This window comes from Ranitomeya imitator, chromosome 4 (assembly GCF_032444005.1).
Source record: "Ranitomeya imitator isolate aRanImi1 chromosome 4, aRanImi1.pri, whole genome shotgun sequence".
In the NCBI taxonomy this organism is placed as follows: Eukaryota; Metazoa; Chordata; class Amphibia; order Anura; family Dendrobatidae; genus Ranitomeya; species Ranitomeya imitator.
The window spans coordinates 174,821,497-174,847,403 of record NC_091285.1 but is presented as its reverse complement, the minus strand read 5'-3'; the positions used below and the strand labels follow the sequence as shown (position 1 = coordinate 174,847,403).

At 41.1% G+C, this 25,907-nt stretch overlaps 1 protein-coding gene across 1 annotated transcript in view; it reads left to right on the top strand.

Annotated features, from left to right (window-relative positions):
- SH3PXD2B (SH3 and PX domains 2B) overlaps positions 1-25,907 on the top strand; it is a 238,066-nt gene that overhangs the window by 131,474 nt on the left and 80,685 nt on the right. Inside the window, exon 4 of the mRNA XM_069764104.1 lies at positions 25,727-25,803. Within this exon, the coding sequence (XP_069620205.1) occupies positions 25,727-25,803 (77 nt within the window). The remainder of the gene's footprint in view (positions 1-25,726; positions 25,804-25,907) is intronic.

The following is a 25,907-nucleotide window of genomic DNA, read 5'->3' as shown; positions in this document are numbered from 1 at the left end:
TGAAAATAACACCTTGGACCACTGAGCAACAGTCCAGTTCTTTTTCTCCTCGGCCCAGGTCAGACACTTCTGGCATTGTCTATTGGTCATGAGTGGCTTGACACCAGGAATGTGACACTTGTAGCCCATGTCCTGGATATGTCTGTGTGTGGTGGCTCTTGAAGCAATAACTCCAGCAGCAGTCCACTCCTTGTGAATCTCCTCTAAATTTTTGAATGGTCTTTTCTTAACAATACTTTCAAGGTTGCGATTATCCCGGTTGCTTGTGCACCTTTTTCTACCACACTTTTTCCTTCCACTCAATTTTCCATTAATATGCTTGGATACAGCACTCTGTGAACAGCCAGCTTCTTTAGCAATGACCTTTTGTGACTTACCCTCCTTGTGAAGTGTGTCAATGACTGCCTTCTAGACATCTGTCAAGTCAGTAGTCTTCCCCATGATTGTGGAATCTACTGAAACAGACTAAGGGAACTTAGGAAGCCTTTGCAGGTGTTTTTTGTTAATTACTCTAATTAACTGAGATAATGACTTTTGGGTTTTCATTGGCTGTAAGCCATAATCATCAACATAAATAAACACGTGAAATAGATCACTCTGTAATGACTCTACATAATAATAGTTTCACTTTTTGTATTGAAGAACTGAAATTAACTTTTTGATGATATTCTAATTGTGTGAGAAGCAATTATTTAACAAAGAAAAAGCTTGATCATGTTAGGTATTCATGTGACCATAATAACCTGGAGAGTTCATTCAACAAAATACTTGAGGTGAAATATGAACAGTAAAAATGTGAATAAGGATCTGGTATGTTCGATTTTGGACCTCTGACCCTTTCTTTCTCCGCAACATAACACTTGCCAGAAGAATCTAAAAGTGGGTCTCTCATAGTGGACACAGGTGCTCTTGGCAGATTGTGCACTCCTGTGTATGGAGGACTCGGGAGGCATGGTTGCCTGCTGAGTCATCATTTGGTCCATAGCTGTCTGTTGCATATGGAACCCCTTAGAAATCGATGAATCCAAGTCCTGCATTGCAATTATATTGTATGGTATTAAAATGATGTTTACATATTACTTATTCAAATCTTCATTACTTCTTGACCTGATAAGAGAACTGAATAAAGGAGGAGCAGATGCACTTCTGGTTTCCTTAGAGCTCTCTAATAGACATCTGCTTCTAATAAAGTGAATACAATGGAGATGTCTAATATATTATAGACTGGGTGTAATGTAATTCTGACTACAAATAATGTAATTGTGCTGAGTAGCATATTTTACCTGACTTTGTACCTTGGTCTGCCTGGGAATTACCGTATATACTCGAGTATAAGCCGACCCCCCTAATTTTGCCACAAAAAACTGGGAAAACTTATTGACTCGAGTATAAGCCTAGGGTAGAAAATGCATCATTTACCGGTGAATTTCAAAAATAAAAATAGATGCTCCATACCGTTCATTATTGCCCCATAGATGCTCCATATACAACTGTGCTATATAGAATGCTCTGCACCGTTGATTATGGCCCCATAGATGCTCCTTATAATGCTGTGCCATATATGCTCTGCACCTTTGATTATGGCCCCATAGGTGCTCCTTATAATGCTGTGCCCCATATATGCTCTGCACCTTTATGGCCCCATAGGTGCTCCTTATAATGCTGTGCCCCATTTATGCTCTGCACCTTTATGGCCCCATAGGTGCTCCTTATAATGCTGTGCCCCATATATGCTCTGCACCTTAAGGCCCCATAGGTGCTCCTTATAATGCTGTGCCCCATATATGCTCTGTACCTTTGATTATGGCCCCATAGATGCTCCTTATAATGCTGTGCCATATATGCTCTGCACCTTTGATTATGGCCCCATGGGTGCTCCTTATAATGCTGTGCCCCATATATGCTCTGCACCTTTATGGCCCCATAGGTGCTCCTTATAATGCTGTGCCCCATTTATGCTCTGCACCTTTATGGCCCCATAGGTGCTCCTTATAATGCTGTGCCCCATATATGCTCTGCACCTTTATGGCCCCATAGGTGCTCCTTATAATGCTGTGCCCCATATATGCTCTGCACCTTTGATTATGGCCCCATAGATGCTCCTTATAATGCTGTGCCATATATGCTCTGCACCTTTGATTATGGCCCCATAGGTGCTCCTTATAATGCTGTGCCCCATATATGCTCTGCACCTTTATGGCCCCATAGGTGCTCCTTATAATGCTGTGCCCCATTTATGCTCTGCACCTTTATGGCCCCATAGGTGCTCCTTATAATGCTGTGCCCCATATATGCTCTGTACCTTTGATTATGGCCCCATAGATGCTCCTTATAATGCTGTGCCATATATGCTCTGCACCTTTATGGCCCCATAGATGCTCCTTATAATGCTGTGCCCCTTATATGCTCTGCACCTTTGATTATGGCCCCATAGGTGCTCCTTATAATGCTGTGCCCCATATATGCTCTGCACCTTTATGGCCCCATAGGTGCTCCTTATAATGCTGTGCCCCATTTATGCTCTGCACCTTTATGGCCCCATAGGTGCTCCTTATAATGCTGTGCCCCTTATATGCTCTGCACCTTTGATTATGGCCCCATAGGTGCTCCTTATAATGCTGTGCCCCATATATGCTCTGCACCTTTATGGCCCCATAGGTGCTCCTTATAATGCTGTGCCCCATTTATGCTCTGCACCTTTATGGCCCCATAGGTGCTCCTTATAATGCTGTGCCCCATATATGCTCTGCACCTTTATGGCCCCATAGGTGCTCCTTATAATGCTGTGCCCCATATATGCTCTGCACCTTTATGGCCCCATAGATGCTCCTTATAATGCTGTGCCCCTTATATGCTCTGCACCTTTATGGCCCCATAGGTGCTCCTTATAATGCTGTGCCCCTTATATGCTCTGCACCTTTATAGCCCCATAGGTGCTCCTTATAATGCTGTGCCCCTTATATGCTCTGCACCTTTATGGCCCCATAGGTGCTCCTTAGAATGCTGCTGGTGCTGCCATAAAAAAAAAAAAAAATCACATACTCACTTCTCTTCTCAGGACGCCGGCGCTTTCAATAATTACCTGCTCCTCTGCGGCTCCGTCTCCAGCACTGACGTTCAGCAGAGGGCGCGCACTGACTACGTCACAGCGCCCTCTAACCTAAGCGTCATTGCTAGAGGACGCTGCAGACGGAGCCGGAGAGAGGAGCAGGTAATTATAGCGCTGCGCTCCCCTTACCTGCTGCGGCGCGGTCCCTGCAGTCCCTGGCTTCTCCGGCGCTGCAGCTTCTTCCTGTAATTGAGCGGTCACATGGCACCGATCATTTACAGCAATGAATATGCGGCTCCTCCCCTATGGGGGTGGAGCTGCCTATTCATTTCTGTAATGAGCGGTGCCATGTGACCGCTCAGTGCAGGAAGAATCTGCAGCGCCGGAGAAGCCAGGGACTGCAGGGACCGCGCCGCAGCAGGTAAGTATGATTACACAGCCCCCGCTCCCCCTCCCCTGCTGACACCCGGGTATATGACTCGAGTATAAGCCGAGAGGGGGACTTTCAGCCCAAAAAAATGGGCTGAAAATCTCGGCTTATACTCGAGTATATACGTAGGTTACTTCTTCTGAAAACAAAGCCTCCTGTATTCACTATAGGTCAAACTGCCTTGAGGAGAAATCCCACATTGTACACTGATCTTTGAAGTCCCAGAAGGGAGGCCTTCGGCAATCAGAAATGTGTCAAATGTGTCACCAGTGCTCTTGTTATGTAATAAATATCATTAGTTCAATAACCCCTTAGTCCCCTAGTAATCAGGTGACATTGCCAGGAAAGGTGTAGAGTGCCTCACATTGTCCATTCATTTTGGTATTGTATAAGTTGCAATCAAGTCTTGCATAGTGTAACTGTATAGTTTATTTAAAGAAAAAAAAGAGAGGCCTGAACTGGGTGTCCCCTTAATCACATCAAAAGGAAATATTAGACGTTCACGATTATGTAAACGTGCAGACTACCGATTACATGACAAATAAGCAAAATGCTTGATTGCCGGGTGAAATAATTGGTATGCTTTTGTGAAAAGGATATGTGCTGCTAAGAACAATGACAATCTGACCTAACGATGTATTAGTGTTTGTTCTATGTGCGTTGGTTGACCTGCCTAAACAGCTTATTAACAGACCGCCAGTTGGGTTCTATGTACAGCTGAGCACGAGAAATGAGCCTTATATAGTCAGTGGGAAGCTCTCTAAAAGATAACACAAACGTAGCTACGGATCTGGCTGACTTGAGCTGGCCATTTATTACTTGACCAATCGGTCAAGTATGGGTACTACATTAGAATTAGAAAAACTAAGTTTCACACAAGTGTGGTAGGTAACAAATTTCATCAGTGATACCAGCGGATTACTGGGGGCTTCATAATATATATGGGGACTATACATATTACCCACAGTAATCAGCTATTTTCTGGGTTGGCTTCATTTGAAAAGGGGTTGTCATAGACTGCAAAGGTTGCTGCTAACCCAGCCAATGAGTAGTAAACAATAACATTAAAAGTCCTTCTGTTCTTGAGACGGAGAAGATTTTTAATGAGAGAAATTGACACGTTACTTGCGTTTATAAGCACTTTTAAATTTTAACCAATTAAGAAGTTGAGACTACCACTATAAAAATTTGAATATGATCAATTTGCGACTGTTACCAGCACCAGGGCTTCTTTTTACGAACTGATGCTACTCTCCGCAAGAGAAATTACATCAATAGAAATGTATTGCACGCGGTGGATCTGCACGGTTCAGTGAACACATGCGGATTTACCTGCATTCAATAGAAGGCAGCGCTTTGGACGTAGCAAACATGCGCTGTGTCCCAAGAGCTGCTAGTTCCGGACCATGGGCCTCCGGCCTTAGGGGGAAAGTTTCCCTATCTATGCCGGCATTCAGATTTCTGTTGGTTGCTGTTGACAGATATGGCATCACCACTTAGCTGAGCATGTTAAGCGAATGCGTATTGTTCCACTGCATATTTACGCTCCTGGTTTTCATCACATCAATTACTTATCATTTTCAAGGCACTGCAGATGCTGCCCAGAATACAAGTTACCTGGGCATGCTCTGTAAAGACACTCACTTAAGGGTTGTTAGATGAGACTTCAGGATATTGCAGAATTGTGAGTTCAGCTCTTGTAGAAAAAATAATAATCTGGTGCTGAAAACTGACCTAATTTAGTAAATGATAGGACTTCCAGCATTTGAGCTGTTGTACACTGTATGCTTTTACTTGTCCTGATGACCTGGGTAGATGTCTTCATAAATGTGTACATCTGCATAATGTTCTGCAACTCATTACAGGCAGCAAGTCTCGTCAGCAGTTCTAAGTTCTTTATATGAATCAGCAATATTAGTATTCTGGAAATTCTGCAGATCTCTATTCCAAAAGCCAATTTTCTAATTATATTGTAATATGGCTGCAAAAAGCATGACTGCACTTACTGTGACCCCTTCTGATGTTTTGTTCTTTGTTAAAAATGTAACCGTAATAGTAGAAACTACAAAAATGTCTTATTTTGTTCTTCTGGAAATGAAATTGAAAGGTTATTTTGTTTTTATAAATTTATTAGTTTTAGTAAACAAGTGTCGTGTTGCTCATAGCATCCAATCAGATCCTAGCTAATATTTTATATAATAAAATAATAATATTTTTATAATATGATAGACACTTTCAAAACCTTAAAGAGTTTTCTGATGTTATGAAATTGGTATAGCTAGTTAGACAGCATAAAAATAATAAAATTTGCAATTGACTTTTTCTGTTTGTTGTCTTTCGTCTTTTATTAACATTTTTATGTTAAGTATATAGCTTGTTGGCAAGTAGATTGACCACCAAAGCCTGTGAGTATGTTCAGTATTTATTCCAGACTGGAGTACACTCCTGAGCTACCAGTCATCTCTCTTCAGCCCATTGATTTTTATATAGCAGTTGGCTGCTCGCTCCCTCCCTTCCTCTCAGCTCCTGACTGAGCTGCTGTTATCAGTCCTGCAAAACCACGATCCCAGGCTCTCATATTTGGCAGTTTCCAGAGCAGTTCTCCTAATCTTGCCCACTAGAGTTGTGTGCTTGGTCAAAGGCATTGTTATCTCTATACGGAAACATAATGATAACAATGTAGTCTTCAGGACAAGCAATGACAGACCATATGTATCACAGTAGCATATGCTCAAAAATAGGAGAAAGCTACTAAACTACAACTGTAACTCAAGGAAGAGTGCCTGCTCCGTAGCTGCCAGAAAGTGAAAGGCTGTGCAGCAGTGTGCTGTTGAAGACAGAAGTGGAAAATAGCCAATTTAATGGGTTTTCTCATTGATTGCTTTGAGCAACTGCTCTATATTTTCTGTGTATTAGGTTTTGCTAAATATTATAGAAAAATGGGTATACATAATTGAAAACAATTACCATAATCCTGAACAAAACGAGTCACCAACTGGTGCAAGAGGAAAGAGGACCCTGCCTGTGAAGGCTTACAGTCTACAAGGGATGGGTGAGGATACAGTAGGCGAGGGTAGAGCTAGTTGTTCAGCTATATGGTGGAGCAAGGATTACTGCAGGTTGTAGGCTTGTCGGAAGAGGTAGGTCTTCAGGTTCCTTTTGAAGGTTTCCATGGTAGGGGAGAGTCTGATATATTGGAGTTCCAGAGTAGGGGAGATGCACAGGAGAAAACTTGTATGCGATTGTGGGAAGAGGAGATAAGGGGGGAGCAGAGAAGGAGATCTTGAGAGGATTGGAGGTTGCGTGCAGGTAAGTACCTGGAGACAAGGTCACAGATGTATGGAGGAGACCGGTTGTGGATGGCTTTGTATGTCATGGTTAGGGTTTTGAACTGGAGTCTCTTGGTAATGGGGATCAGGTGCAAGGACTGACAGAGAGGAGAGGCCGGGAAACAGCAATTAAATTAATGGCATGTTTATTCTATAGGTACAAGCCTTGTCCTACAAGAGTATTAAAAATTGTGACAGAAAAAGTACAGTAACAGTTCCCTTAGCAGTAAATTATAACTTACAATTAATTTTAGCACCATTTACAAGAGGCATTATACTTTGATAGATGAAATATAGATGAAAAGCATTGCCTGATTTATGCCTGTTGGTATCTTGGTGGCAAATGGATGGTTTCCATTTATAAAGTAAAACACCACACATTGGTGGATGCCAACTGGTATTTATCAATTTGACCGAAAAGATAGTGCTGTATACAGGGCTGTTCTTGTAATCTGATTGAAAGGGAATATGACAGCAAAAAATGACCTTTAGTTTTAATTTGTTTATGTTGCAAAAAATTTCAGTTGTTTGGTCATTTTTTTTAATACCATTTAATTTACATGCAATTGAAAAAAAGCACCCCAAATATGTATGTTTTAGAGTGTGGGTGTCCTAAATTAGTAACAATCTAGAGAAAGAAATGGGTTAATTAAGATAGAGTAGAATAAATAGGGAAACCCTATTACCGTATATACTTGTGTATAAGCTGAGTTTTTCAGCACATTTTTTGTGCTGAAAATGCCCCCTTTGGCTTATACACGAGCATTATCCCTGAAAATGGCAGGGAAGATGGGGCAGCGGGTCACAGAACCAGGAGCCGGCAGCTTCGGCTAAAGCCTGTGCCCGATGATAAAGAGAAATGAATATTCACTGCACTGGCAATGAATATTCTTTTCTCTTATAACGCGCACAGTTAAAGCCCCCGACTTCCAGCAGCTGCTGGGCTATCACTGGTGTCTGCTCATTAAGGTAATGAATATTCACCTCTCTCCACTCCCATAGGCATGGAGAGAGGTGAATATTCATTTCCTTAATGAGCGGGGACACGTGATTGCTCGGCCGCAGGAGCTGCTGGCAGCGGAGCGAGATGCGAGGGTGCGCAGAAAAGTAAGTAGGATGGGTTTTTTATGCTTTTCTCATGAAGACCACGCATGCAAGGAGAGAGATGAGGAACCATGTATCCAAGGATGGGAATTAAAAGCCACGCAGACAAGTATGGGAATGAGGAGCCACACAGACAAGGATGGGAATAAGGAACCAAGCAGACGAGGATGGGAATAAGGAGCCATGCAGACAAGAATGGGGATGAGGAACCATGCATAACAGGATGGGGATGAGGGGACAATGCATACGTGGCTTATACTTGAGTCAATAAGTTTTCCCATTTTTTTGTGTGGCAAATTTAGGTGCCTCGGCTTATACTCGGGTTGACTTATACACGAGTATATACGGTATATCCCTAGTATTGTCTTAAGAGAAAATAAAATACAATAAGAATCGCATACAGACCAATAGGCAAGATTTCACAGGTGGCACGATATGATACAAGTTAAGACAATACATGATACGTGAGAGTTACATTCCATATTGTACATTGCTATGTAGTCATGTACCTAAGTAATTGAAGCCCAATTAGTAGCAAATAATAATATTAGTAACAGCCTGGGGTGCTATAGGCCCACCACTATACACTGTACACTTCAGCCTCACACCTCCATTGGTGAGGGAACAGATAAGGTTTAAGATAAGAGCATAGCAAGGTACGTTTACCCAGCGTCTCCACCTTCCGAGGTAATCCATGGGACACGGATTGGGTGCAACTTATTTCGAGGGATCAAGTAGCAGTCCATTGTCCCTATTCATTACGTGACAGAATGACTGCAGGCTTGTAGCCTAAATCTGGACAACTCATTTTAGGTGTACTGTGCAAAGCACTGCTCATGTAGAGGGTGAGGACCAACTCCGGCACAGGGGCTTACCAGGGACCCCCTCTGGCACAGGGGCTCACTGGGAAATGGAATTCACTTATTCCATTGTGGGCTAGTCCAAGCCTGAGTAATGTCAGGCAAGTGAATCCTTACTGTCCATACAGACCACAGTACAAGGTACCTCTAATATCAGACCCTCAGATGTATGCCTTCCTAGAATTCTAGCACATACATATTATCTTTGTGTTTTCTCTCCTTAATAAAGGTTCTTCAGGAGACTAGATGTGGGTAGAATACAGAATGTCCATCCATAGAACGTTTGTAGGCTTAATTACAATGAAAGATCTATAATATAGAACACAAAATGACATAATTCATAATGTGTTGGACAAAGGTCACCTCTCATTTCTCGCCGGACACAGATCATTAGCAATCATGAACAGGTTGAGCACCTATGATCACCTTCAAACTGCTGGTTCCTATGGTCTTCGTCACTATTATAGAGCAAATATCAGGTGAAGAATGTTTGCTACTGCTATAATTCTTTACCAAAAATTAAAAAAATCTGCAATAAAAAACAGATGATAGAAAAATAGGTGGTTCTTATTTCAAAGAAATAACAATTGGTTATATCTTTCCTTTAAAAAAAATTGCAACAATATCTGGATAGTCTCCAACACTCTGGAGGTTATGTCTGTTTGTTGACCGACGGAGTATTCTGTACACAGATTTCTAAGCAATTGTACAATGTTAGTACCACATGTATTTTGTGTCTCACGCTCTCTACAAGGTTATCACATGAGTCTAGAAAGAGGAGTGGGGCTATAAGGAGGTGATCAAGGTGCCAAGTCTGCTGGTGAGGTGCCAACTATTGCTGTAAAGTATACCAGCAATGATACAATATGAGGGAGAAAAAAAAGTGTATAGCTTGGCTAGGAAGTTGTGCCAAATTTGTGATACTTTTGGCACAGTTGACTTATGTCTAGTCTGTCCTTTTTTCTAGTCCATGAATGTAGCTGTCAGCAAAACTGCCCCTGTTCCCATCACCCCATGATATTACAAGGAATATGAAGATATACTTTTAAAAGTGCGTAGGAAAAAAGCCAGATGCTGCACTTTTCGTCTCCCTAAGAATTTTGCATACTCAAGTAATTCCATCAGAGCCTTTCAATGCCATTTCAGTTCTTAGACAACCCTGGTACTGCCTCCATGTCAAGCAGGGCAGGAAGTGTCCAGTTTAAGAAGAGTGATGAATTCTCCTCAGTAAATACTAGACTGGCAATTTCTGCATGTCTCATTCCCACGTCCTAAAACCACCCTTCAGTTCAGAAGCCAAGCAAAACCAAAAATGCAGTCTGTTCAAATTGAAAATCCAGAAATAGCTCCTAGAAAATAAATGATTTGCCTTTTATCTGCTTCTTTCCTTCCTTGTTAGCCATGGACGCCACTGTCCTGTATGTCCATTTATAAACTCTTATTATTCTATAGGCCTTTTATTTTGTGATATTTCCCCTTATATAAGTGCTTTGGTGTTGAGGGCATTGGCTGAAGCCTGTCTGTTGCCAAGGAAGTTGTTTAGTGACGAACATTAGTCTTTTTGTGTACAGAGACAAATGTCCATTCATTTAATAGACTTGCTGTGCAACAGGTCATTGGTGTGTAAAAAAAAAAAGAGACTATAGTAAGCATTTAGAATGACAATCAAATTGCAAAAGGATGTTAATAATCATAATACAACTTTAAAATCATATCAGTCGTATCGATGTATAGACTATGGACCAGATCCATCAAAGCTTTTGAGGCAGAATACTGACGTAAAAAGCTTTAAAAAGTCGCAAAATTTTGGCACAATGTGAGCCTGTGCTATACTTTTGCAACTTTTGGTACTCTGACGTTATTTCACTTAGTTCCGACAAATTAGGCGAAGCTGGGGCGGGATGGGAGAATAGTTACAAACGGAAGCTTTTGCCGCACATTTTACTCCAGCAGGGAATAGAGTAAGACTTGGGGTGAGGCATATCACCAGATCATCCATACTGGGGGAAGAGAAGATAGAATAAATATGTTTATGTATTTACTTGAAATTAAAATACTCCCTTGACTTTATGACTTCCTCTCATTGTTCTACGGATAGACCAAAGTGTATTTTAATTTCTTTTAACGCGTTCTAAAATTTCAATCACATAATCTTTGTTATTGACTTTCCTAGTGAAGTGAATGCTTTGAGCCGAAGGTCTGAATGAGCAAAAAAGACTGAATGCTTTTTCACAGTAACCAAGACTTGCCAGTCGGCAAGGACCAGGACGGCAGGGTATGCAGGATGGCAGACAGACCTGTGGAGCAGGAAACAGAAAACACAGAGCCAGGAGTATGGGTATACACAAAAACTGTAAATGTATAGTCATTCCAGGATTTGCAGTAAGCAAATGGTTAATGACGGAGTTGTACGCTTTAACCTTCGTCAGGCTGCATAATTTTACAACGTTAACAGGCGGCAGAGGTACAATTGTACCTTCGTATATATTTTATTGAAATTTGGCCAATATATTCTGGACCAAAACCGCCGAGATGTCACGAAATTTCAGCCCTCTACGGCTTTTTGGGAAAAAAAATTGCAATTTTAAAACGGAATAGTTACAATTGTACCTACTCAGCCGGACGAAGGTTAAGCATGTTCTATGTGGATCATGGCATCCACATAGGCAATCCTATGTCCTATGTGGATCATGGCATCCACATAGGCAATCCATAAACACATGGTTAACCACATACAGAAGTGATGAACAGGCAAATTGGATTCTTGCCAGCAGAAACAAGTCACTGTTGCAGCAGAATTCTAGTATGAACAGCACCAGTATAGCAGGGAAGAGTTATGCTTACAGCAGACACATGGTTAACTGCAGGGCAGCAATATTGAAGCCGCAACTGTGTACTTACTTGCAGTAGCATAATAGTGTGAGCAGCATCGTTATCAGAGAAGAGTTCCTTATGCTTATAGCACATGAATGGTTAACTGCTGGTCTGTGCCCACAAAGTAAATGCAGTATATAAACAGAAGATAGTGGAGTTGTTCTATGCTGCTGAATTTACAAAAAATGAAACCAGGACCGAGAATGGATGAAGGTGAGTAATTGTCAGTGCGTTTCAAAGGGGTATAATTTCCAAAATGGTGTCACTTGAGTTGAGAATTCTGCTCTACTAGCTCTTATGGGATCTGTATATGGAGTCCGCAAACTATTACAGCAAAATCTGCTCTCCAGGAGGGAAATGGCGCTCCATCCCTCCCAAGCCTCACCGTATGGCTAAGCAGTAATATATTGCCACATATGGGATATTTTCACATTCTGCATAAATTGTTACAAATTTTGGTGCAATTTTTACCCATTTCCAAGTATGAAAATGTAAAACTTGAGGCTACACTACACCCCTAGATTAATTTATTGAAAGGTGTAACTTGTAGAATAGGGTCACTTATGGGGGGTTCTACTGTTCTGGCATCTCAAAGACTCTACCAATGTGACATGGCACCCTCAACCAGTCCAGCAAAATCTGAACACCAATATGGCGCTTCTCCCCTTCTGAACTGTGCCTCAAAAGTAGTTCTTGACCACATATGGGGTATTTGTGTACTCGGGAGAAGTTGCACAACAAATTTTGGGGTCCATTTTTCCCTGTTAACCTTGTGAAAATTTAAAATGTGAACATTTTTGTGGGAAAAGATTAGATTTTTAAATTTCATGGCTCAATGTTATAAGCTTGTGAAGCACATGGGGGTTTAAAGTGCTCACCACACATCTATATACATTCCTTGAGGAGTCTAGTTTCCAAAATGCTGTCACTTGTGGGGAGTTTCCACTGTTCAGACACATCAGGGGCTCTCCAAACACGACATGATACCCACAGAACATTCCATCAAAATCTGCATTCCAGAACGTCTCTCCTTCCCTTCTGAGCCCTGCCTTGCGCCCAAACAGTAGTTTTCCCCCACATAATGGGTATCTGTGTACTCAGAAGAGGTTGCACAACAAATTTTTGGGTCAATTGTCCCCTGTTAACCTTGTGAAAATAAAAAAATTGGGGCTAAAAAAATTTTTGTGGGGAAAATGTTTTTTTTTTTAGTTTTCACCACTCAACGTTATAAACTTCTATCAAACACCTGGGGATTCAAAGTACTCATCACACATTTAGATAAGTTCCTTGAGAGGTCTTCTTTCTAAAATGGGGTCACTTGAGGGGGGTTTACACACTTTAGGCACATCAGGGGCTCTCCACACTCGACATGAACATGACATCTGCTAATGATTTCAGCAAATTTTGCATTCAAAAAGTCAAATGGCTCTCCTTCCCTTCCAAGCCCTTCCGTGCGCCCAAACAATAGTTTACCTCCACATATTGGGTATCTCAGTATTTGGGCATACTCTAAAGAAATTTTGCAACAAATTGTATGGTGCATTTTCTCCATTTACCCTTGTGAAAATAAAATAATTGGGGCTAAAATAACATTTGTGTGAAAAATGTGATTTCTTTTTTTTATTTTTACAGCTCAACATAACCTTCTGGAAAGCACTTGGGGTTTAGAGGTGCTCACCGCACATCTGGATAAGTTCTCTGAGTGGTCTAGCTTCCAAAATGGAGTCACTTGTGGGGTGTTTCCACTGTTTAGGCACATCAGGGACTCTCCAAATGTGACATTGCATCTGCTAATGATTTCAGAAACTTTTGCATTAAAAGTCATTGACGCTAGTTCCTTCTGAACCCTGCACCAAAACAGTAGTTTTTCCTAGCAAATGTGGTATCAGTAAACTCAGGAGAAATTGCACCAAAAATTGGTGCAATTGCTCCGGTTACCCTTTTAAAAATGCTAAATTTAAGGCTAAAAAAAATTTTCTGTGTGAAAAATGTGATTTTTTTTTTTTTAATGTTTATTTTCATGTCTCTGTGTTATAAACTTCTGTGAAGCACGTGGGGGTTTAAGGTGCTCTCATATCTAGATAAGTTCTCTGAGGGGTCTAGTTTCCAAAATAGTGTAATTTGTGATCAGTTTCCACTGTTTAGGAACATCTGGGGTTCTCCAAATGCTAATTATTCCAGCAAATTTTACAAACAAAAAGTCAAGTGGTGCTCCTTCCCATCCGAGCCCTGCTATGCACCAAAACAGTAGTTTTCCCCACATATGGGGTATCAGCATACTCAGGAAAAATTGCACAACAATTTTGGGGTCCATTTTTTGTTGGTCAACTTTAACTCTTATAGACATGTGGGAAATGTGATTTATTAACCATTCATTTTGTGTGACATAACTGTTTTTTTAACAGCGTAAAAATTAAATGTTTGAAAATTGCTACATTTTTCAAATTTTCGCCAAATTTCCTATATTTTCACAAATAAATTCTAGTCATGTCAAAAAAATGTACCGCTATCATGAAGTACAATATGTCACGAGAAAATAGTGTCAGAATCGTTGGTATCCATTGAAGCGTTCCTAAAGTTATTACCATGTAAAGTGATACTGGTCAGAATTGTAAAATTTGGCCTGGTCCGGAAGGTTGAAACAGGCTACGGAGTGAAGGGGTTAAAGAAGTACACTGTGTAAGCGTTCTCCTTTTTTTTTTCTTCCAAAAAAATGTATTTTATGTCAGGAAAAAATGAACTAAGCATATTGAACTTCTGTGGCTAAACCCTTATTCTCTTTAAAAAAAAATAAGTCCAGCCAAGGTATTTGCCAATAGCTTATCTCCCTGTTTATGGTGGAAAGACCGATACTCATGAATGTTGAAACAGTCTTCCTAAATATATTCCATTTGATGATCAATACATCACAAATGATGTGTCTCGGCTCTGCCAGAGCCTTTTTCAAATTGAGTAATTCCATGAGGATAATACAAACTTAAATAGGGTATGGCCATTTCTAGTAATTGTCCATGAAGTGAATATGTAAAGATCTTCTTAGTAGTGATGAGTGAGCATGTTCAGATATCGTGTTTTCCAAGCATGCTCGGGTGTTATCCGAGTATCTTGTGCATGCTCTGGTAATATGTTTGCCTTTCTGCGGCTGCACATTTCACCGCTGTAAGGCAATCCCAGCATGTGTTGGCCTGTCTAAAGGTACCGTTACACTTAATGATTTACCAACGATCACGACCAGCGATACGACCTAGCCGTGATCGTTGGTAAGTCGTTGTGTGGTCGCTGGAGAGCTGTCACACAGACAGCTCTCCAGCGACCAACGATGCCGAAGTCCCCGGGTAACCAGGGTAAACATCGGGTTACTAAGCGCAGGGCCGCGCTTAGTAACCCGATGTTTACCCTGGTTACCATTGTAAATGTAAAAAAAAAAAAAAACAGTACATACTTACATTCCGGTGTCTGTCACGTCCCCCGGCGTCAGCTTCCCGCACTGACTGTGAGCGCCGGCCGGCCGTAAAGCAGAGCACAGCGGTGACGTCACCGCTGTGCTTTACGGCCGGCGCTCACAGTCAGTGCGGGAAGCTGAAGGCGAGGGACGTGACAGACATCAGAATGTGAGTATGTACTGTTTTTTTTTTTTTTTTACTTTTACAATGGTAACCAGGGTAAACATCGGGTTACTAAGCGCGGCCCTTCGCTTAGTAACCCGATATTTACCCTGGTTACCAGTGAACATATCGCTGGATCGGCGTCACACACGCCGATTCAGCGATGACAGCGGGTGATCAGCGACCAAAAAAAAGGTCCTGATCATTCCCAGCGACTAACGATCTCCCAGCAGGGGCCTGATCGTTGGTCGCTGTCACACAGAACAATTTCGTTAACAATATCGTTGCTACGTCACAAAAAGCAACGATATCGTTAAAGAAATCGTTATGTGTGACGGTACCTTAACAAACCGGCAATCTCCGCATGTATATATAGTGGTAATGCTACTCACTCGGCATGTCGCAGAGGTAGACACCGGAACATTTCTTCTGCTGGTTTATTTAAAACACGTCATAAACCGGTGCTGGGTTCAATATAAAAATATGACCTTTCTGGCAAAACAGAAAAAAACCCAAACCTATAGCACAGTCCACATGCCTGCGGAGATACGCCTGCTCAGGATACACCTACAGAGTACAAAATTCAGCCCAGTTTTACGTAAACTCTTCTTTGGAGCTCTTGCCTCCAGACACACAGACAGAAAAAAAACTGAGTGGCCAGACATTTAACATGCCAAACCATAATCTTGAGGTGGAGCTATGGTGAGTAGTCGTCCCACCTTTCTCTTACAACTACTCACAAAACCCCCAGCCCTGTCATGGCCAATTAACCCCTCAGCACATAACATGCTGGAGAGAAAGTTCATCACAGAAGATGGCAATCTTCATGATATATACGGTAACTCCCCTCACATACAGCGCCAGTGACCCTGTCACAATATATATTTTCCTAATGAGCTTATCTTAACAATTCTTCATTTATTTGTTGGTCTTCTGCCGCTTGGTTGGAAAGCTGCTTCATATATAATATATATACAGTACGTTTTGTTTATAATTGTCGAACCGTTGTAGAAAATGGCAAAATCTCTGACCATTATGAAAGGAACAAATTTAACGTTATTGTGGTGATTTCTATAGGAAATGTAAACTGTAGATGCTAAATGCAATACATAAAAGCAGTATGCAATAAATGTGAAATCTGTTTGGTCTGTAAAATTGAACCTTTAGTAATTTCTGTCCCTGACTTTGGGGTGTTTGTCTGGAGAGATAACAGTATTTTGCTTTGTTATGGGAGGGGAGGTGAAATTAGGACACAGCATTTCCCAGTTTCCTGAAGTGATGGAACGTATGGAAAACATCTGCTTGCTATAGAATTACTCCCACAGCTTCATATTAATCATACTGATGCATCCGCTTTTTTCTTGAAGTCAGTGATTAAATACAGAACCTCACTTCTAATTCCCAAAATACAACACCACATTCAGTTCCCATCTTATGTGTTGATCAGCACTAGAAACATATTAGCCAATCCATCAGCAGATGGGACTGGCTAATGTACATCATCTTATATACAGAATGTCTGCAACATAGAACATTTCTAGGTGAGTCAGTGTCTGGGCCAACTGAGATCATTGTATATTACTTTTAAATATGGAATAGTAATTTAGTAACTACATTTTTGACCACAACTAAACTTTCTGAGTTCCTAGAGATTACTTCACAATTAATGAATGTCTATACGTGTGTCGTAAAATTATATATTACCTTTAAACACTTTCATCGCATTTTAGATGTGAGACATAACTTGTAAGGTTTACTATACTGTGGAAAGTGTGTATGTGTATATGTATATATGTGTATATATATATATATATATATATATATATATATACACACACACACACACACACACACACACACACACACACACACACACACACACACACACACACACAGTGGGGCAAAAAAGTATTTAGTCAGTCAGCAATAGTGCAAGTTCCACCACTTAAAAAGATGAGAGGCGTCTGTAATTTACATCATAGGTAGACCTCAACTATGGGAGACAAACTGAGAAAAAAAATCCAGAAAATCACATTGTCTGTTTTTTATCATTTTTTTTGCATATTATGGTGGAAAATAAGTATTTGGTCAGAAACAAACAATCAAGATTTCTGGCTCTCACAGACCTGTAACATCTTCTTTAAGAGTCTCCTCTTTCCTCCACTCATTACCTGTAGTAATGGCACCTGTTTAAACTTGTTATCAGTATAAAAAGACACCTGTGCACACCCTCAAACAGTCTGACTCCAAACTCCACTATGGTGAAGACCAAAGAGCTGTCAAAGGACACCAGAAACAAAATTGTAGCCCTGCACCAGGCTGGGAAGACTGAATCTGCAATAGCCAACCAGCTTGGAGTGAAGAAATCAACAGTGGGAGCAATAATTAGAAAATGGAAGACATACAAGACCACTGATAATCTCCCTCGATCTGGGGCTCCACGCAAAATCCCACCCCATGGGGTCAGAATGATCACAAGAACGGTGAGCGAAAAACCCAGAACCACGCGGGGGGACCTAGTGAATGAACTGCAGAGAGCTGGGACCAATGTAACAAGGCCTACCATAAGTAACACACTACGCCACCATGGACTCAGATCCTGCAGTGCCAGACGTGTCCCACTGCTTAAGCCAGTACATGTCTGGGCCCGTCTGAAGTTTGCTAGAGAGAATTTGGATGATCCAGAGGAGTTTTGGGAGAATGTCCTATGGTCTGATGAAACCAAACTGGAACTGTTTGGTAGAAACACAACTTGTCGTGTTTGGAGGAAAAAGAATACTTAGTTGCATCCATCAAACACCATACCTACTGTAAAGCATGGTGGTGGAAACATCATGCTTTGGGGCTGTTTCTCTGCAAAGGGGCCAGGACGACTGATCCGGGTACATGAAAGAATGAATGGGGCCATGTATCGTGAGATTTTGAGTGCAAACCTCCTTCCATCAGCAAGGGCATTGAAGATGAAACGTGGCTGGGTCTTTCAACATGACAATGATCCAAAGCACACCGCCAGGGCAACGAAGGAGTGGCTTCGTAAGAAGCATTTCAAGGTCCTGGAGTGGCCTAGCCAGTCTCCAGATCTCAACCCTATAGAAAACCTTTGGAGGGAGTTGAAAGTCCGTGTTGCCAAGCGAAAAGCCAAAAACATCACTTCTCTAGAGGAGATCTGCATGGAGGAATGGGCCAACATACTAACAACAGTGTGTGGCAACCTTGTGAAGACTTACAGAAAACATTTGACCTCTGTCATTGCCAACAAAGGATATATTACAAAGTATTGAGATGAAATTTTGTTTCTGACCAAATACTTATTTTCCACCATAATATGCAAATAAAATGTTAAAAAAACAGACAATGTGATTTTCTGGATTTTTTTTTCTCAGTTTGTCTCCCATAGTTGAGGTCTACCTATGATGTAAATTACAGACGCCTCTCATCTTTTTAAGTTGTGGAACTTGCACTATTGCTGACTTACTAAATACTTTTTTGCCCCACTGTATATATGTAAATCAAACTGTCCACTTAGGAAGCAACACTGTTTGACAATCAATTTCACATGCTGTTGTTCAAATGGAATAGACAACTGATGGAAATGATTGGACACACTCAATAAAGGAGTGGTTCTGCAGGTGGGGACCACAGACCACATCTCTGTACCAATGCTTTCTGACTGATGTTTTGGTCACTTGAATGTTGGTTGTACTTTCACACTCGTGGTAGCATGAGACGGACTCTACAACCCACACACGTGGCTCAGGTAGTGCAGCTCATCCAGGATGGCACATCAATGCGAGCTGTGGCAAGAAGGTTTGCTGTGTCTGTCAGCGTAGTGTCCAGAGGCTGGAGGCGCTACCAGGAGACAGGCCAGTACACCAGGAGATGTGGAGGGGGCCGTAGGAGGGCAACAACCCAGCAGCAGGACCGCTACCTCAGCTGTTGTGCAAGGAGGAGTAGAAGGAGCACTGCCAGAGCCCCGCAAAATGACCTCCAGCAGGCCACAAATGTGCATGGGTCTGCACAAATGGTTAGAAACCGAGTCGATGAGAATGGTCTGAGTGCCCGATGTCCACAGATGGGGGTTGTGCTCACAGCCCAAAACCATGCAGGATGCTTGGCATTTGCCACAGAACACCAGGATTGACAAATTCGCCACTGGCGCCCTGTGCTCTTCACAGATGAAAGCAAGTTGACACTGAGCACATGTGACAGACGTGACAGAGTCTGGAGACGCTGTGGAGAGTGATCTGCTACCTGCAACATCCTTCAGCATGAGCGGTTTGGCAGTGGGTCAGTAATGGTGTGGGGTGGCATTTCTTTGGAGGGCCGCACAGCCCTCCATGTGCTTGCCAGGTGTAGCCTGACTGCCATTAGGTACCGAGATGAGATCCTCAGACCCCTTGTGAGACCGTATGCTGGTGCGGTTCCTCCTAATGCAGCACAATGCCAGACCTCATGTGGCTAGAGTGTGTAAGCAATTCCTGCAAGATGAAGGCATTGAAGCTATGGACTGGCCCACCCATTCCCCAGACCTTAATCCGATTGAACACATCTGGGACATCATGTCTCGCACCATCCACCAACGTCACATTGCACCACAGACTATCCAGGAATTGGCGGATGCTTTAGTCCAGGTCTGGGAGGAGATTCCTCAGGAGACTATCCGCCTCCTCATCAGGAGCATGCCTGGACATTGTAGAGAGATCATACAGACACATGGAGGCCACACACACTACTGAGCATCATTTCCATGTCTTGAGGCATTTCCACTGAAGTTGGATCAGCCTGTAACTTCATTTTCCACTTTGATTTTGAGCATCATTCTAACTACAGACCTCCGTGGGATATTAGTTGTGATTTACGTTGATCATTTTTAGGTTTAATTGTTCTCAACACATTACACTATGCAATGAATAAAGATTTACAACTGGAATATGTCATTCAGTGACATCTAGGATGTGGGATTTTTTTTTAGTGTTCCCTTTATTTTTTTGAGAGAGAGAGATATATAATATTTTATACCATAGTATAAGGAGTTTCTTGTATGCACTACCGCTCGAACTTGTAGAATTCTCATATACTGATTGGTAGAGATCTGACTGCCAGCAGCCTTCTGATAATCTCTTTCAAATGCCAGGGCTGAAGTTCAGTACCAGTCCGTACCTGGCTTTGTCCATTTTTATTTACCAAACATAGTTCCATAAATTTTGTTGGGCCTGTGACTATGCAGCTCATTCTCATTTTTTGCAGGTCTGGCACGCCAGTATGAGGACTTAAACGACATACAGGCTCCTCTGGGAAATTAAATATGCAAATTGTCTCTTCAGAGAGGAATAGGACTTGAACTCTAATGCAATCTATGGGAAGTATCAATCCTACAAGTCAATATCGACCATTGAAGTCTTGCTACCTCCAATAGGTGGCACTAGAATTCAAGTCCTCTACCTCGCTGAAGATGCAATTTGCATTTATTAACACACACTACATTGCATACATATATACACAGATTTAATAAATAAATAACTTAATGCTTCTTTAAAGGTCTAGCAGGGAACCATAGGAGACAATAAGATAAGTCCAGCAATGCCCCCTGCCCTCTTCTAGAAGTTCTTACTACACCATTCTAGTTGATTTACAGATCTCTCACATATGTGTTACTAGTACTGGGAGAAGCTGGTTGAGTGAGGAGCCGGACTAGTCTCATCTTTACCTATGGTCCCTGGCCTGTGGTTTGTTCAGCATTAATTGAATGACAGGTTCCCTTTAAATCAGTTTCACATGGCCTAACAGACACAACCGCTATAAAATATTGTTTGCAAGGAGTAACTAAATATCGGTGCCATGAGTTGGATCTCCACCTATCTATCTGTTTTATGGGCCTAGCCAAACGAAGACCTCTTTGGTAATACAACATCTGTGTGAGAAAATGTGTCAGTTCAGAGGAAAATGTATGTAGTATGTTTGTTGTTTTCTGTGGATGGCTTCTCCATCAACACTCTTTCTAGAAATGCCATGATTTTCATTTAGGAAGCCTGATTCATGTGAGTTCACGTAGACGATATTTATATGTAATGTTGAACTCAGTAAATTGTTTAGCCGCTCCTGCCATCCTGCAAGGATGACCTGTGAAAAGACATAACGAATGAAACCCAGTAATGGCAATACATTAAAACCTGCATCTGTTCAAGAATTCCTTCAGAATATAAGATAAATAAACGGCGGGCAGGAAGGAATCGCTTATAGGATCCTACTCTGGTCTGGTGCGTTACATAAATAAATGTATTAGTTTTACATGCACAGACGGCAGGTGAAGAATGCTTACTAAGGTATACATTTGTTGTTGGCTGTAGCATACAAAGAACATTTCATGAAAAGTACTGACTAATATATACACGTGTGTTTCAACCTCGTTTGATGTATATGATACTTGAGTTGATGTAACTGGGAAGAACGCCATGGTTTTAGTTGAACATATTCAGTTCTAGCATTCAGCATGACCTATAAAGCTTGAAATAATTAGTATAAGTATAACTTAAAAAGTAAAAGTTTTTCTACAAAATCTATTCCTTCTATTATTACATTATGTTTGGCAAGTTTCCGTCTTTGATTGATTGAAGCTTATATTTTGTTGGAAATGTAGAAACCTGTACCCCAATGGTTGGTAAGCTTCCAGGTGGAATTGTTCTTTAATTGATTGAACTGTTTTGCATGATTAAATGTCATCAGAAAATTACCAGTTTTTATATTCGTTTTTTTATATTAATTGTATTTTTCTAATTTAAATTGATAATACTATTTTCCATATCTCACTATATGAAACAGTAGTCTTTCTTTTTTTCTATGGCCAATATGTTTCATTTTTCACTCACTATTTATGTTCTTTACAGATAAGTTTTCCTCCTCTTCCTATGACATTAAGCTTTGCCCAAATCAGAGCATACGTAGAAAATACTTCTTTACAAAGTAAAGCATTTTTGCTGTGTTTTTTAATGCATATTTTAAGCTGCATTTTACGGTACCAGCAAAAGCAATGAAATTTCAGAAATTTCATGCACATACATTTTTTTTTTCCTCACTGAATTGGAAGACTGCTGCGTTTATGAAAACTGTAGCATGTCACTTCTTTCAGAGTTTTTTCAACGTTTTTTTTTTCACCCATAGAAAGCAATGAGTAAAAACACAGGTATCGGGTTTTGCTGCGGTTTTAATGAAAAAGCAGGTACAACAGGATGTGAAACCCATTTCTTTTTTTGATTTTTCAGAAGTTTAAAGCGAATTCGTCAGCAGGATTTTGCTAAGTAAAAGTACCGTCACACGTAACGATATCGTTAACGATATCGTTGCAGTGTCACGCTTTTGGTGACGTAGCAACGATCGCGCTAACGATCTCGTTATGTGTGACAGCGACCAACGATCAGGCCCCTGCTGGAAGATCGTTGGTCGTTGGGGAATGATCAGGACCATTTTTTGGTCGCTGATCACCCCCTGTCTCCGGTGTGTGTGACGCCGATCCAGCAATGTGTTCACTTGTAACCAGGGTAAATATCGGGTTACTAAGCGCAGGGCCACGCTTGGTAACCCGATATTTACCCTGGTTACCATTGTAAAAGTTAAAAAAACAAACAAACAGTACATACTCACATTCTGATGTCTGTCATGTCCCCCGGCCTCCACAGGGTTAAAACTGCTTTCAGCAGGAGCGCAGCTAATGCACGCGCTCCGGCCGAGAGTTTCCCTGCACTGTGTCAGCGCCGGTCGTAAAGCAGAGCACAGCGGTGACGTCACCGCTGTTACTGCCGACGCTGACACAGTCAGTGCAGGGAAACTCTCGGCAGCAGTGCGTGCATTAGTATTTGGAAACCATCCCCTAAAATATAATCAGAGGAGAAGTAGAGACCCCTGAAATTGTAGTGTGCATCTTCAGTAAGACTTCTGGTAGATAAGATAATTACAGTCCAGAATCCCTCTCACTTTAATATACCGTAACTTCTATATTGTGATTGTAAGTTGTCCACAAGCCAAAGACAGGGATTGTGAGGTTTTAGGAGAGATTCCCCCATATACTGTAAGTGATTTAGCTCCTCTTTATGTTTTGTATGATGGGCAAGCAGATCCAAATCAGTTTTGTAAAGGAGTAAAGAAATTTGTTTCTGACAGAATCCTTTTTAACTCTAGTTAGTGGATGTCATAAATGTTTGCACTATAAAGTGTTTAAGTTGATTGATTGTATATACTTTATTTGGTGTTGTTTAATGGCTAAATTATACTCATACATGTGTTGCACATAACGTTCCAGAAGAAAATATTATTTTATGTACAAAGTTACATTTCATCTTACCTCCTAGGCTCTTGGCAGGCATTACCTGTCGAGAATATAGATTTAATGTAAGAACTAGATGAACAAATTAGTTAATAGAATTTGTAATAAGACAGGAGGTTGCTTACTAATTTTGTGTCCTTTTTTTCTTGGGACATCAAACTAACTCCTATGTCAGTTATGTTATAATACATAAGTGCATGTACTGCTAAGATTATTGGTTCCATTTTAATACATGGAAAGAAATGATAAATTGAGGAGGTAGGGAGAGATGCAAACTGATAAACTGATGTATGTGGTGGTTTACTGTACATAGCCTTTTCAAAAGTGAAATGAAGTACAACATCTCTCTTTCTCTCTATATATGTACTACCATTTAAAAGTTTAGGGTCACTCAACAATTTCCTTATTTTTAAAGAAAAGCACAGTTTTTTTCCAATGAAGCTAACATTAAATGATTCAGAAATACACTCTATACATTGTTAATGTGGTAAATGACTATTCTAGCTGCAAACGTCTGGTTTCTAATGCAATATCTTCATAGGTGTATAGAGGCCCATTTCCAGCAACCATCACTCCAGTGTTCTTCTGGTACTTTGTGTTTGCTAACTGTGTAAGAAGGCTAATGGATGGTTAGAATACCCTTGAAAACCCTTGTACAAGTATGTTAGCACAGCTGAAAACAGTTTGGCTGATTAGAGAACCTATAAACCTTGACCTTCCTTTGAGCTAGTTGAGAATCTGGAGCAATACATTTGTTGGTTCCATTAAAATCTCAAAAAGGCCAGAAAAAAAGAACTTTAATGTGAAACTCGACAGTCTATTCTTGTTCTTAGAAATGAAGGCTATTCCATGCGAGAAATTGCCAAGAAACTGAAGATTTCCTACCTACAACGGTGTGTACTGCTCCCTTCAGAGGAGAGAACAAACAGGCTCTAACCAGAGTAGAAAGAGAAGTGGCCCCACTGCACAACTGAGCAACAAGACAAGTACATTAGAGTCTGTAATTTGAGAAATCGACGCCTCACAGGTCCTCAACTGGCAGCATCATTAAATAGTACACGCAAAACGCCAGTGTCAACATATACAGTGAAGAGGTAACTCCGGGATGCTGGCCTTCAGGACAGAGTGGCAAAGAAAAAGCCATATCTGAGACTGGCTAATGAAAGGAAAAGATTAATATGGGCAAAAGATCAGACATTAGACAGAGAAAGATTGGAAAAAAGTGTTAAAGAGTGGCCAGCACAGTCACCAGATCTCGACCCCATTGAGCTGTTGTGGGAGCAGCTTGACCGTATGGTACGCAAAAAGTGCCCGTCAAGCCAAACCAACTTGTGCGAGGAGCTTCTAGAAGTATGGAGTGAAATTTCTCCAGATTACCTCAGCAAATTAACTGCTAGAATGCCAAAGGTCTGCAATGCTGTAATTGCTGCAAAAGGAGCATTCTTTGACGAAAGCAAAGTTTGAAGGAGAAAATTACTTCAAATAAAAATCTTTTTCGAACCTTGTCAATGTCTGTACTAGATTATCAATTCATTTGGCAAATTATTTAATTAACAAAAGTATGAGTTTTCATAGAAAACACTAAATTGTCTTGGTGACCCTAAACTTTTGAACGGTAGTGTATATCCCCACGTTCTGGGATATATGTCCCTCATTCCGCCGCTGTTCTTACTCACCTTCCCGCCGCTTCCCCACAGTGCGGTGTCAGCCGGATGCTGATTTCATCGTGCAAGAGATGGAAGTGCATGATGTCACTGCCATATGCCCTCAGTCACTTGCACGCCAACTTCTTCTGGCCTCTGATTGGCCGCCAGTGTGTATTGCAGCACACAGACCCAATGGATCTCTACGTCGCAATACATTTCAGCTGAATGTGTATCCGAAGATGCATGTACAGTTTTCGTTTGCACTGGCGTCAGCGGGCGCCTTGCCTGCATGGGCCCGGTTTTGGTCCTCTTCTCCAAAGAGCAAAATGTTATTAGTGTCCATGTTCCTTTTTATTTTTAGAAATCAATGATCTTTATGTATGTATTGATGCACCCCTTCAAAGAAGCAGAATGGATTATGCATTTTATGAGTAATTTGCATCAGATATTTCCTATAGCTTCAGTTTAATGCATTACTGAATAATAATAATATATATATTTATTTTTCCCAGGTAAAATCTTGTTCCGGCGAAGTCACATACGTGATGTTGCAGTACGGCGCCTGATTCCGATTGATGAGTATTGTAAGGTAAGGGAACCCATCCATTTTAGAAATATTCATGAACACAACTGTAACTTACTGATATTAGTTCTTTGTCTGGAAATTATGAGTAATGAATGAAGATTATTCTG